This window comes from Mastomys coucha, unplaced genomic scaffold (genome assembly GCF_008632895.1).
Source record: "Mastomys coucha isolate ucsf_1 unplaced genomic scaffold, UCSF_Mcou_1 pScaffold6, whole genome shotgun sequence".
Taxonomy (NCBI): domain Eukaryota; kingdom Metazoa; phylum Chordata; class Mammalia; order Rodentia; family Muridae; genus Mastomys; species Mastomys coucha.
In genome coordinates, this window is record NW_022196912.1 from 125642877 (window position 1) to 125657738 (window position 14862).

General features: G+C 43.0%; 1 protein-coding gene across 3 annotated transcripts in view; it reads right to left on the reverse strand.

Moving 5' to 3' along the window:
* Ppp1r13b (protein phosphatase 1 regulatory subunit 13B) overlaps positions 1-14862 on the reverse strand; it is an 87982-nt gene that overhangs the window by 14304 nt on the left and 58816 nt on the right. For all 3 annotated transcript variants that reach the window (XM_031357634.1, XM_031357633.1, XM_031357635.1), the window contains exons 5-7: positions 4840-4941; positions 2420-2594; positions 873-1069 (exon numbers count right to left, since the gene is read on the reverse strand). In XM_031357634.1, the coding sequence (XP_031213494.1) occupies positions 873-1069; positions 2420-2594; positions 4840-4941 (474 nt within the window). The remainder of the gene's footprint in view (positions 1-872; positions 1070-2419; positions 2595-4839; positions 4942-14862) is intronic.

Here is a 14862-nt window from a genome sequence, read left to right on the forward strand (position 1 = left end):
AAAAAAAAAAAAAAAAAAAGGAAGTAGCTTCTGTTTGCCTGAGTTCTGTTGCCAGAGGGCCTTGCGTTCATGTTCTTCTTGTCCAACAGAGTTCTTATGGGAGGGACAAAACCAGGACCAACATCTTTAACTATTCACCCTCTTCAAAGTGCACACAAGACAAGGGCCAAGAGCACTCTCTGATCCTGGGGCAGCCCTGCAGCAGCTCTGTCAGAGTCCAGGAGCCAAAGCCCAGGCCACCAAAGGAGGAGCTTCAACTACGGAAGTAACTGGAGGGTCACAAAGATAACCCTAAATTTCAAATACAGTACTTATATCGCTGAGCTGTAATTGACATTTTATTATTGTTTTATTTATATGTATATGTGTGTCTATGTAAGTTCATGTCATGTGTATACATGTGTGTCCATGTAAGTTTATGCCACGTGCGAGTGTGTGTGCGACGCGTATGCGTTCCTGAAAGCAAAAGAGGTGTTGGATGAATAGCATGTGCATTATGTGTGCAAAGTGCCTGCAGAGCAGAAGAGGGCATCAGTTCCCATGGAACTGGAGTTACAGATGTTTGTGAACCACCATGGAGTGGCAGAAACAGTAAGTGCGTAAGAGCTCTGAACAATTTCTCCAAGCCTGAGAGATGGAAATGTTAGAGGCTGAAATCTTGACCGCTTTGTCTCCCTAAGTAAGTCCAAAGCTCTAGCCTGAATTGACTATTAGGAGTGAGCCTCAGAGGTGCTTACATGTACATGAGGTCAGAACTACTATGAAGTTAGGATCTATGAGTCAGTCTCTAGGCTCTGAATACCCATGACATTCTAAGGAGAAGGTCAGAAGGAGAATGCCTGCATTTAGCCACCCAAGACCCAGGCTCTTACCTGCAGCTCTTGATAGAGTCGTTTTAACTCCACTGCTGCTGGCCCTGTCAACCTGCCATTGTATGACTGGAACCCATTCAGTTTTCCTTTCTTTAAATCTTCTAGTTGCTGACTAAGCTGATCAACTCGTAAGATTGCAGTCTGAACTTCCTGCTTCTTTTCCTGGAACATGGCACTGAACCTTTCTATCTCAGCAGCTGTAATTACCAAAAAAGAAAATTGGTTATTTTAAGGACATATTCTGCCTTCATTTCTATTCATTACACTCAATTCTGGCATTATTTAGTGCTAGCCTTAGATTAAAGAGTATGCATAAAAATAAAAGAAATAAAGATAAATAAAAAAAAGAAATAAAAATAAAGTTTGTGTATAACCAAAACACAGTTTTTCCCTTCCAAGAGCTAGGGATGGAAGAACTCTGAGTGTCAGACTTGCTGTGCAGGTGTTCTACCCTACCTGGCTCCAAAACACCAACAGGCTTTGAAATCCATGACGTGACTACTCACAAAGTCAGTAACTATGCTTCCGTTAGTTACTGAATACTTTTTAGAAGCATCAATTTAAAAGTTAGTTTGGTCAAAGCACTTCAGATCCCAGAGAGCAAGACTAAAGCTTTGTTGTGAAGGACTTACCCATTGCTGTAACATTAAATAGACATTAGCTGACCTGAGAAACCAACACAATTACCCAGAGTTCACAGAGAAGCAAGAGAAGCACCTGTGTGATGTAACTGAGATGAGGCCTTACTGCAGTCTCTGCCTCTCAAGGGCTGAGATCACAGGCATGTGCACCATACTGGCTGCATGGCCATCTTAATGTATGGATGAAATTCATGTAGTTACACAAAACCAGATTACTCATCATAGCCCCTGGAGTGACCTGACACCAACCCACCACGCCATAACAGAAAGGCCCAGAGCTATTCCGAGACAAACGGAATGTCATAAATATGCAAAACTCACCATAGATTTATCAAAACTTTAAGTTTAAGGAGACAGAAATGTAAACTCCTGATTAATTAATACACATAATATACATTCATCAAATTATTACATTGTATCCTATAAAACCCATAATTAAGTTTATATTTTAAAAAATCCAGGAAATTGAATTCAAATACCTTCCTAGAACACAACCTCATTCAGAGTTCATTAGCTTTTTTCAGAGAATATATAATTAAAAATCCTAAAGCCGGGCGGTGGTGGCGCATGCCTTTAATCCCAGCACTTGGGAGGCAGAGGCAGGTGGATTTCTGAGCTCGAGGCCAGCCTGGTCTACAGAGTGAGTTCCAGGACAGCCAGGGCTACTCAAGAGAAACCCTGTCTCGAAAAACCAAAAAAAAAAAAAAAAAAAAAAAAAAAAAAAAAAAAAAAAAAAAAAAAAAAAAAAAAAAAAAAAAAAAAAAAAAAAATCCTAGTTAACCCAATGAGCTATCTTTACTGCAGTTGAGAGTTAAGTGTTAGAACATGCACAGTGCCATTGGGTTTGTGACCAGGACTGCCGGGACTTAGCCTGGGTGTGGGTCCAGGCCTGCATGCAGCACATACACAGATTGCCGTTCATGATCTTGCTGTAGTCGACTTGTCCTCTCATGGCACGGATCTTCTTCAGCTTGTTTTCCTGGGCTTCAACTCGTTCTTTCAGTTTCTGAAGCTTCTCATTTTCAGAAATGGACTGCTGCTGGCGGCGCTCCTGTTGCTTTAGAAAATGTAAACGCTGTTCCTAAGAAAGAATGAAAAAGCTAAGCTTTGCAAGTAGAAACTTGTGATTACTTTCATACATTAAAACAAACAAACAAACTGAATTCACCCTATAACATCACCTATTAAAGACCACTGAAGGAATTGTGCACACACCAGACCACACAAAACTGACATTACTGGACATCCATGTGTGTGAGACAGCTGAGTCTGGGGGTTCTTAAGGCAGACCTGATTCCATGCACTGCTCACACATTCAGCTCATGCTGGTGCCTCTGCTGAAAGGTCACAGCGGGGAACTTAGGTCTGCATGCCACAGCATCTGTCAAGTCCCTCCAGCCTTGCTCCTGCTGTCTGCTCAGGGCTCCTGATGCTACAAAGTATTTCCAAGGATCCCACACTCAGTTTCCTAAATAGCAGAGTGTTCTACATGGAAATAAGATCACTAGATGAACCTCCAATCTGGACCTCAAACTAAGCAGTCAAGGGACTGTTTGCTTTTTTATAGTTAGTGCCTTTAAATGGTGAGACGTTTTAGAGTAGGACAATCCTACAGTAAAATGTACACAGTGCTTCTCACCAGTTTTTCTCCTCACATGAAAACATGCCTTAAAAGTCCATCAGCAATAAGTGTGTGTGGTCCCATCTGTGCACACAGGCTTACATATGAATCCCCAGGCTTTACTCACCACACCAAGGTACAGAAATTCATGCTCAAATATTTCAGACTGAACGTTAACTTGTTGTTTATAAAGAATCTACAAAGTTTTCATCATTACATTTATGTGTATGTGTATGCATGCCATATCTGCATAAGAGCCCACAGAGGCCAGAAAAGGTGTCAGCTCCTAGAGCTGGAGTTCCAGGCAGTTGGGAGCTGTCTGATATGGCGCTGGGGGATGAATGCAGGGCTTCTGGAGAACAGCAATTACTCTTACTTGCGGAGCTCTCTCTGGAGCTCTACAAAACGGTTTTTTATTTTTAAATTCTTCACGTCCAATAAGCTTTGAGACAACGTTTTTTTTTTAAATGGGTGAGAAAAGTGGGTGGGTACATGAGTGTGTTGACGTGCAAGTGAAGGTTAGAGGATAGCCCCAGGAACTGCTTCTTTCCTTCTACCATGTGGGTTCCAGCAATGGAACTCAGGTCATTGGGATGAGCTGTCTTCTTGGCCATCTTATTAAAGATATATTTTCAAGGCAAGTACAACCAATTCTCAGCTACATAAAAGCCGTCCACAGTGAACAAAACATTGAGTAAGTGAGAAAGACCAGACTAGTCACTTGCTGACTGAGTAACTCTACAGAGAGGAGAGACAGATCAGCCAGATGGGTCAAGGCACTGCTCCCCAAGCCTCAGCTTCTCTCCCAGGTCCCAGATGGTAGAAGGAGGGAACCAACTCTAAGAATCTGTCCTTTCCCCTACACCTATGCCGTGGCACATGTGCCTCCAACATCTAAACACACACATACAAAAAACCCAACCAAATAAAAAACAAAAACAAAAACAAAACCACAAAACAGGATAATAAGCCAAGCTAGAATGTTCAGAGGTGCCCCCCCTCTTTTTTCCCCCTGAGACAGGGATTCTCTGTGTAACCTTGGCTGTCCTGAAACTTGATTTGTAGATCAAGGTAGCCTTGAACTCATGGAGATCTGTCTGCCTCTGCCTCTAGAATGCTGGGATTAAAGGCTGGCTGTTCAGGGGCTTTCTTTAAAGTGGATTCATACTGCTTTAAGACAGTATGAATAACCCTCAGGAGGGTAGAAGCTCTGATTTTTTTTTTCTAGTTGATTATCAAGCATGACTAAACCATGACTTAGAAAAATTCCCAAACCCACTTTCGAAGGGTTTACCCACAAAAGCAGGACATGGGGTATATAATGGGCCCTAAGGATGTCCTATACTGTAATAGCCCTAACATACTCATGTGGAAAAGCCTTTGGAAAGCCCATTTGTTAACTGGCTATCACTGTTCCAGGCCCCACCAGAGCTTTCATTAGACTGCCAAGTCTCCTCTAGGATAGTAAATCCTGGGATCTGTCCACATTCTGTCTGACATTTGGTTAGATCAATCACTCACCATTCTGTAATGGCATGTGTACCAAAGACCAAAGGCTCTGATGCAACAACTCCAACATCAAGAAGATTCAGGCACATGTGCCACTATAGAGTGCAGCACACACGCACTGCTGAGCACAGCCTATCTCTCAACCTTAATGGCAAGCGGAAATTACACATTGGGAATCATGTTTCTTTGAATGTACCTTGGCAACCAACATTTGCTGTTGATTTTCAATTTGCTGCTGCTGCCTGGCTGCCATATCTTGAAGTTCTGAGAGGGTAAGTTCAACACGTGGATTCCCAACCTGTAGGGGACAAAAGTACTCATTGGTATGTACTTCCTTCTGCATAAATACCTTTCTCTAAGTGTCAGAATCCACACACCGCTAGATTTTAGATAGGTTCCCAGGGAATTAAAAGAATAAAACTTAGTTTTTTCCTGACAAGAATTTCTATCTGGTGACTGCTTTTATTAAAGGTGAATAACAAGTGTAAGTTTTAAATACCATTTTTCTAATGCATATATCTCAGATAGTTTATTTAATAAAATATTACATGACCATTTGCAGATGTGCATAAATGAAATTCTTCTGTTTTGAATCGGGATTTAACTGGTGTATTTGAGCAAATGGTGCTGGCAAACAGTTAAGGACAAACAACCAAAAAAAGTAAATATTGATAACTCCTCCCCACCCTGCAAAAATGCAGTTACCTGCTCTAGAGAAATTAAAATATAACTAGATTCTAAAATGCAAGTAGTCATTAAAAACTTCTATACGGTCCACCTATCACCTAACAGAAGGGTGTATGTGAGTTGGACATAAAAAGAAAGAAGTAGAGCCCTACAACTGGCGGTATGCCCTTCCCACACAAGCCTCAGAATGTCCACCAGCAGGTGCCAGAGCACTCCACCTCACAGATAGGAAGGCAAGCAGGAGCAGACAGCATAATACAGCAATGCAGGCAGCTGGTGCTCTTGGCCCTTCACACAGAACACAACTCACTAACACAACTCCACCACGTGCAAGGCGTATTCTCTCAGATGTGCTCCATGCACTGTGCACATATCCTTCAAGTCCACAAGCCGGGTGTGCAAGGACTCTGGGAGAGGTAAAGATGGAGCAAAGGGGGCAGCCCATCAAAGCAGCAGAGCGCCATTCTAAATGCCTGGTCTTCCACTGAACCCTTCCTTTCTAACCAGGAAGGCTGTGTTGTATGGCACCCCTCAGATCCTCACTACCTACTTCCTACTTCTACACACACACACACACACACACACACACACACACACACACACACACGATCCCTTTAAGTCTTGGCACTTTTTGACCTCTTACAAATGTTTTCCTAATTTGGGAATTTAATTTTATGCATATGGATGTTTTGCCTGTGAGTTTCTGTGCACCCCTCAGAGGCAAGAGTTACAGGGTTGTGAGCTGCCATGGGGGTGCTGGAACTGAATCTGGGTCCTCTGAAAGAGCAGGCTCTTAACTACTGTGCTAGCTCTCCAGCTGAGCCCACATTCTACTAGCTCTGCCTCTTCCTAAACTCTTATGATTATGTGAGCACACTCTAAGCTCCAGTAACACAGACTCAAGCCAGGATTTGTTCAACATTCTTATCTGAATATTATTCTTTTATCTAAAGATTCTAGTAGAGCAATGTGGAGCCTGTTTCTCTTAATGAGGTATTTTATATTAATTAATTGATCCTGACGCCTTGGCAGTCACGATATTTCCTTCCCACATGCAGATATTAATTGATCCTGACGCCTTGGGCAGTCATGATAGTTGAAGAGGCAGTTCCTTCCTTCCCATATGTAGATATGAATTGATCCTGACGCCTTGGGCAGCCATGATAGTTAAAGAGGCAGTTCTTTCCTTCCCACATGTAGATGGAGGGTGCTTTCCTCAAGCACCTTTGCCCTCTAAGCCATCTTGCCAGCCCTTAAAAATTAGACATTTTAAGCTGTCAAGTTACAGACACTTCCATTTTAACACAAACATGTTCTACCAAAAATAAAGTTCCTCCTGTACAGGCTGCTGGAAGAGCAAAGTGAGCAGCTTTACTTAGCTGCAGACCTGCACCGTACAGCTTTACTTAGCTGCAGACCTGCACCGTACAGCACTGACTCGCCAGGTAGGATGTGCTTACTGGACCTCACTGCTTACTGTTACAGGGCCATCAGCTGTCTTCTGACTGGAGCTGAGGCCTGCTCTGTGGAGGGAGCTCATGCCTGCTAGTTTAAGCTTAGTCATAGGCCCCAGAGGATAAGCTAATACTGCTGTCTTGCTATGGATATCCTGTGACCATCACACTGCCTTCTAAATACTTAGGTTTATGCCCCGAGGTCATTGCTGCTATGTGGAGATTTATAATTGGCCCAAATGCTGAGAATAAGTGACAACTGGATGCTTGGGTGTAAATGGGATGTCTATGCCACCCAAATCAAGGCTCAGGGAACACCATGAAGAAGAGGAACAAAGATGGTGAGGTCTAGAGGACAGAGAGGAGTGCTATGGAATCCTGACGTGGGGCATGACATGCCTGTGAGCTCTTGGCCTCACAGCAGCTCTGATTACTTGTGGAACTGCATAGGAGGGGGCCTGTCAGCATCCTGTCAGGGATGGGTAAGGGTTCACCAGACTACACGCCTTAATCAAGAATTACTGATAGTTAATGGTTGCTGAGGCAGTAGCCACTGGTAAACTGCCCATGCTCCTGAAGTAACTGCTCATTAGTGCTCATGTGAGCAAGCCTAATTAAACTCACTGGATCACCAAAACAAACACACAGGTAAAGGGAGACTGGCTGGAAAATGGAACTGAGTCAGTGGAAATGGGGGCAGGACAAGAAAGGCCAGACATGGGGCTCACATCTTGGTGCTTGAGAGGTGTGGCTTGTGTGTGTGTGTGTGTGTGTGTGTGTGTGTATGTGTGTCTGCCTGTCTGTCACATGCTTAAAGTGTATTAGATGTAGAACAGTAGCACACTTTTGCTCACCCTGTGGCCTCAGGTGAACTACCCCAGGTTCTCCTGCTTTGGTGTGAGTCCTGTAGAGGTTGGAATGAGAGCTGTCCCCACAGGCTCCTGTATTTGAACACTTGGTTCACAGGCTGTAGCTGCTCGGGAGGTTGTAGAACCTTTAGGAGGTGAAGCCTTGCTGGAAGAAGTGCAATACTGGCTCTGAGGTGTTAGACCTAGGTTCTACTTCCTATGTGTAGACACACTATGATCAGCCAGCCCCCTGCATCCAATCTTTCCTGCCTCTTGTCACGTCTTCTTCATAATGATTAACTCTACCCAAAGCCAACTTTTTTCTTTTCTTCTTTTTTGTTGAGACAGGGTTTCTCTGTGTAGTCCTGGCTGTCCTGGAACTTGCTCTATAGATCAGGCTGGCCTTGAACATACAGAGATATGCCTGCTTCTGCTGGGATTAAGGGCATGCGCCACCAATTGCCTGGCCTTTTTCTCCTTTTAAGTTGCTTTTTGTCAGGGATTCTTTTACAACAACAGAAAGTAACTAATACAGGTCCCCAAAGAATCACTTCACTACCCACACAAGTCCCATTTAAAGAAGATATTCTCGTGTTATAATTTAGGTAGGAAAACCCATTGACAGTCTACCCAACCCAATGGTGTAACTCTGATCTGTGCATGGTACTTGGACACTTCAGACTGGCCTGGCAGTGTGTGGCTCTTCAGTGCTCTACAGGGCACACGTTCTGCCTCTTGATTTGAATCTTTCCTGTCTTGGCAACTGCTATCCTAAAGATGTTTTGTTGTCCTTAAATCCATGCTAAAAGCAATCTACTCACAAGACAAAATACCAGCCTACAAAAGATATGTCCCCTGCCCCTCGCGTATACTCGCTACCCCTCCTGTGAAGTGCTGCCTTCCTTTCTGGCAACCAAAGCAGTGTGTGCACATTGTTCCTACAGAAACATCTTTTCCATTTTACTTTGTATGAAAATTGTTTCATACTGAGGGACTCTTAAGAAGATTCCCTGATACACAGGCACACAGATAGGGAGATGGACCAAGTTTAGATAATAAAGATGGTGATCTTCCTGTTGATACTGCAAGTTCAAGGTCAGATCAGGACATCTTTACCCATCAGCCTCTGTCTTGGTTCAAACTGAGGAAGAAAGACCTCCCTTCAGAGACCCTTGCAACCCCCAGTCCTCAAGGAGAGACTGTGTGTGTGCTCACCCCTGAAAACCTGCTGTCTGCTGTGCCTGAGATCTGCCGTTATTCCTGCGGCTGCCTGTTGTGCTTGAGATTTCTCCTGCCTTCTAATCTTTACCTAGCAGGAAGACAAACTCAATCAAGACCCCTAGACAGTAACAGGAACTGTTTCAAAAAGAGATTTAATCTAAGCTCTCAGTATACTAAACTATGACTGTCCCCCAAAGCCTCTGATCACTCCTGCTCCCTGTGGCAATCTCTGATGCTGCTCTAATGAAGCTAACTGAGCCCCAGCTAACTGAGCCCCAGCTAACTGGGCCACAGCTAACTGAGCCGCAAACTGGGCCACAGCTAACTGAGCCATAGCTAACTGGGCCACAGCTAACTGAGCCACAGCTAACTGGGCCACAGCTAACTGGGCCACAGCTAACTGAGCCACAGCTAACTGGGCCACAGCTAACTGGGCCACAGCTAACTGGGCCACAGCTAACTGGACCACAGCTAACTGAGCCACGGCTAACTGGGCCACAGCTAACTGGACCACAGCTAACTGAGCCACAGCTAACTGGGCCACAGCTAACTGGGCCACAGCTAACTGGGCCACAGCTTACTTTGGAACCTTGCTCTACTTCTGCTGTATTTAAAAAAAAAAAAAAGATTTCTTTATTTATCTTATGTATGTGAGTACATTGTCACACTATACAGACACACTAGAAGAGGGCATCAGATCCCATTACAGATGGTTGTGAGCCACCATGTGGTTTCTGGGAATTGAACTCAGGACCTCTGGAGAGCAGCTGTTGCTCTTAACCACTGAGCCATCTCACCAGCCCTCTGTTACGTATTTTTAATGCAACTGCTTTTTGTTTATATTTCTTTCTCTAAAACAACCTGTGAGATCTGAGCAGAAGTTTAAAAGTTACCTTCACTAAACATCTGTGTTAAGTGGCTGCGAAGCCAAAACAAACAACACAGGATTGGTTTAAAAAAAATAAATTGAGAAATTCTAAGTTTGACTGGTAATCCCAAGAGCCTCTGAGTAATTCATTTGTTTGTTTATTTGTTTGTTTGTTTTGAGACAGGGTTTCTCTGAGTAGCCTTGGCTGTCCTGGAACTCACTCTGTAGACCAGGCTGACTTTGAACTCAGAAATCCACCTGCCTCTGCCTCCCAAGTGATGGGATTAAATGCATGCACCACCACTGCCTGACTGAGTAATTCTTTAAACTGCACATTTTATACATTTTTCTGTATGGATACTTCATAATAAAAAAGAAACAAAAAGAGGGGCTGAAGAGATGGCTCAGAAACTGGAAACACTTGTTCTTGCAGAAGACATGGATTTAGTTCCCAACACTCACATGGTTGCTCACAACTGTCTATAACTCTGGGTCCAGAGGATCTGATGCCTTCTTCTGGCCTCCATGAGCAACAAGCACACATGGTGCACAGACATACATGCATGCAAAACACTCATTTACATAAAACAAGCAAACAAACAAATATATAAAAGGAGAGAATGTGAGCTAGACAGCGCCAGGCACAGTGAGGACACCTATAATCCCAGCAGACAAACCTCTATGAGTCATTCTTGGATATCCAGGGCCACATAAAAGGCCCTGCTGCAAAAACCCAGTGACTGTTGATGCTAATGAGAACTATAAGCCAAGTACCGGGGCAAGTGATCCCTTGCCCTGGATTCCAAGATCATAGCTGATAGGACACCCGGAGCTACACTCATGGTAACCATCTAAATACAAGATTAAACATATTTATTTTCAATTTCTAATTCATTTATTTTATCCATATGGGTGGGTGTTTTTCCATTCTTAGAAGCGTCACTGAGCAAAGAGAGCAATCAACAGAAGGCAGAGCCTTGGGCAACAAAAGGAACCCAAAGCTCGAATGTGCCCGCGGGCTTTGCCTGTCTTGGCTGTGGCTCTCCAGCAGCTGCTGTAGCCACTCACACACAAGTCTGCACAAAGACTGGCTTCTCACTCAGGAGCAGAATGCTGTTTATATGGCAGATTGACATTTAAGTTCCAGGCTGTCCAATGCTCTGCAGATGGCAGCATCTACATTCCCACCCAGCAATCATCCGAGTTCCTGCCTCTCCTCTCCATGTGAGATCACACTTGCTATGTCTACCTTTCGAATGATTTTAGTTTGTATTTCCTGAACATTAATGATGTTGAACACAATTCCATGTGCATTTATGGATCTCCTTTGGTGAACCCATGCCCAATTTTTAAAAATTGGGTTATTTCCCCTAAACAAGAAGTTACTGACAATTGATATCCATTGGCAAAGGAAAATCAGTTTTCCCCAGTGGAGTCCCTCACTGGGTATATCAGCAGCTCTACAGGGAAGGTCGTGCTAAGACACAAAATAAATGCGACATTTCTTTTTGATGAACTTTATGCTTCACTTTGGCACTTTTGTCTTTTGTTTGTTTGTTTTGTGGGTTTTCCCCCATTTGTTAAGAGAGAGAATACAAAGCTAGGTGGGTAGGATCTGAGAGGAGAAAAACATGATAAAAATGTATAAAAGTTTTAAATAAAAAATAAAAACATGAATAAAAAGTATTCAGTTTTCAAAGTTGTTTGTATCTTTAGTACGTAAGTTATTAGTGTAAGTTAATCATCAAGCATATGAGTCTCACGTAGCTCATCCTAGATGCTGTCTTCTTTTTCATTACAAATATCAAGGCCACCTTATATGTACTAAACAACCAAACAGGTATAGCTGAAGACAAATTCATTGGCTGAAAAATGTCTCTTTATTAAAGAATGCAGAATACAACACAAAGCAAAAGAAATTTAAGAGCCAAGAAGAACAAAACAAGACAGGTATCTAATCAAGATATGTTACATCCCCTCTTCACTTCAGTCATTCATCGGACTCCTGACAGCCTCTGTTTGAGGGCTAACACCTGAGAGCTAAGACAGATGCTCTCTATTGACTGTTTGTCTTAGAAGAAGCCGCCTGACCACGCCCACCACCTGAATATACCCATCACCTGAGCACACCCACTGCCTGAGCATGCCAGCCCACTGAAGATCTTCTGAACCTGGAAACTTTGGCACCTGAACTTTCTTTATAGTTAATCCAGAGACTTGTTTTCAGTTTCCCCTGTGATTATAAAAACCCTTGTTTGTTCTCAGTAAAGTGGAGTCTTGACTGGGATGCAACTTGGCTTCACGTTTTCTCTTGCATTTCAAACCCTCTCTTTCAGGTCCTTTATTCCCTCCTAACTGAGGAGAACCTCATTCGTGAAACTGTGGGCAGTTTTAGATGGCGCCTGAATGTGGACTCAGGTATGGAGGATTTATAGGGGACACACTGTCAAAGCAGGGCCCTGCCTAAAAATTCAGAAGCTAAGAATAAAAGGTCGTACACCATTCTGCACGATAGGCAAATTTGATGCTAGGCCTAGCCTTGTTTTTATATTGTAGAAGAATTGCCGTGTAAGAAGGGTACAGGGCTAGGTTGGATTGGTGCTGACTCGGCGTTTTAATTCACCTGGGAAGTGACAGTAAGTATGGGTTTGAATGAGTCAAAAGCAGCGATACAGAGTATAAATAAGTTGCTTCAGGCAAGAGGAATCAGGGTGAAAAAAATGCATTGAAAAATCTCTCAGATGAGGTAGAATCTTATTGCCCATGGATTCATGAAGTAAGTGATTTGAATAAAAGAACATGGGAAAAAATTGGAAAAGCTCTGAGGAAAAATCAGGCAGAAAAATTTACTCTCCATCTTTGGGCACCCGTGAAGGACATTATAGAGGAAAGAGATAGAGTGTCAGAAAGTGAATTGAGCTCACAGGAATCAGAAAGCTCAGATATAGAAAAAGAAGAGGTTCAAAATACTTGTTTAGAAAGCAGAACTTCTAAGTCTGGTGGAGAGGAGTTGCTTTCATCTGTTAATTCTAGGTCTGCTATGACAGGAGAGAAGGATCAGAGAGATTTACAATTAACTAAGTTGGAATTTGAAATCAAGTTGCAGAAATTAACTAATGAGTTGAATGAACTTAAGGCGGTATCAGGCAAAAGAAAGGACAGCAATTTTGAGATGTGTCGATCGCCTTTAGAGAAAGCAATGGGGCTAGAGAAAATGGGCAAGACACTTCGGGAGTGCTAGTGTTTCCTGTGGTAGAAAGGCTTGATTAGCAGAATGAGAGAATTAGACAATATCAGCCTTTAGAATTTAAGGTCATAAAAGAGTCAAAAGGTGCGGTTGCTCAATATGGTCCGAATGTCCCATTTACACAGGCACTATTGGATAATGTAATGGAGTCAAATTTAACACCTCAAGACTGGAGAACTTTATGTAAGGCTATACTTCAAGGAGGTGATTTTCTGCTTTGGAGTTCAGAATGGAGAGAATTTAGTAAAAAAACAGCTGCACAGAATGCTCAGTCAGGAAATCCAGAATGGAACCTGGATATGCTCCTGGGAGAAGGGCAGTATGAAGGAAATGTTAGGCAGATTGAGTATCCTGTTGGAATATATGCACAAATTGTGATGGCAGCAAGACGAACTTGGATTAAATTACCTACAAAAGGTGAGATTAGTGGAAGTCTAGCTGCTATCCGGCAAGGCCCAGAGGAGCTTTTTCAAAAGTTTGCAGCAAGATTACAGCAAGCAGCGAGCAGAATCCTCGGAGATTCTCATACAGACAGTCTGTTTATTACACAGTTAGCTTATGAGAACGCTAATGCAGTGTGTAAGGCTGCTATTCAGCCACACAAGGGTAGGATGGATTTATCTGGATATATTCGCCTTTGTGCTGATATTGGACCTTCTTATAATCAAGGACTGGCAATGGCAGCTGCATTGCAGGGTACTACTGCTCAAGGGATTCTGACGCAAAGACAGGAGAATAAGGGATGTTTCAAATGTGGTAGTATGAGTCATGTTAAATATCATTGCTTTAAGAAATTAGGAGCTACAAACACTGCCCAGTCAAGCACTGCCCCAGGAATCTGTCCTCGTTGTAGGAAAGGGAAGCATTGGGCCAGAGACTGTAGATTTAAAAAAGGCTTTCAAGACAATACCTTGTCGGGAAACGAGTGGAGTGGGCAGCCCCAGTCCCCCTTCCTTAAACAACAGGCAGCGTATGGGGCCATGAGGCTGCCACCCAGCCAAGGAAATTCATCTTTGAACTTTTCAGGGCAACCCCAGGAAGTGCAGGATTGGACCTCTGTTCCATCTGTCACACAGTATTAACACCAGAAATGAGAGTTCAAATTTTGCCTACTGGAGTCTTTGGGCCTTTGCCCACAGACACTTGGGGGTTGCTTATAGGGAGGAGTAGCTCAATTGTGAAAGGACTGCAGATTTATCCAGGTGTTATTGATGGTGTTTATCAGGGAGAGATTAAGATTATGGCTGCTTCACCTCGTGGTGTTATTACAGTACCTGCTAATCAGATAATTGCTCAGCTTATTCTAATTCCTTTGTATCCAATGCTTTCTAATTTTGTTAACAAGGAGAGAGGTGAGAGTTGTTTTGGTTCTTCTGATATATACTGGGTACAATCTATTACTAGCAAAAGGCCTAATCTTAAATTATTGAAGGAAAAAGTTTTGAAGGTTTAATAGATACAGGAGCGGATGTAACTATCATTAGAGGAAAAGACTGGCCTTCAACTTGGGCTTTGTCTGAGACAATAACTCCATCTCCAAGGAATAGGTTATGCCAATAATCCAAAACGAAGCTCTAAGCTTCTAACCTGGAGAGATGAGGAAGGTAATTCAGGACAAATTCAGCCTTATGTTATGACAAACCTGCCTATTACTCTGTGGGGAAGAGATCTGTTGTCACAAATGGGTCTTGCTCTGTGCAGCCCTAGTGAAATAGCTAATAGGTAGAGGTCAGAACAGGACATTAGAACACCTGAAGGCCTTAAGCCTCATTCTAATAGTAAAAAAGGTTTGATGCATTTTCCATAATGGGCACTGTCTTGCCTGCGCCCCATGCAGATAAAATTCAATGGATTAATAATATTCCAGTTTGGGTTGATCAGTGGTCGTTATCTC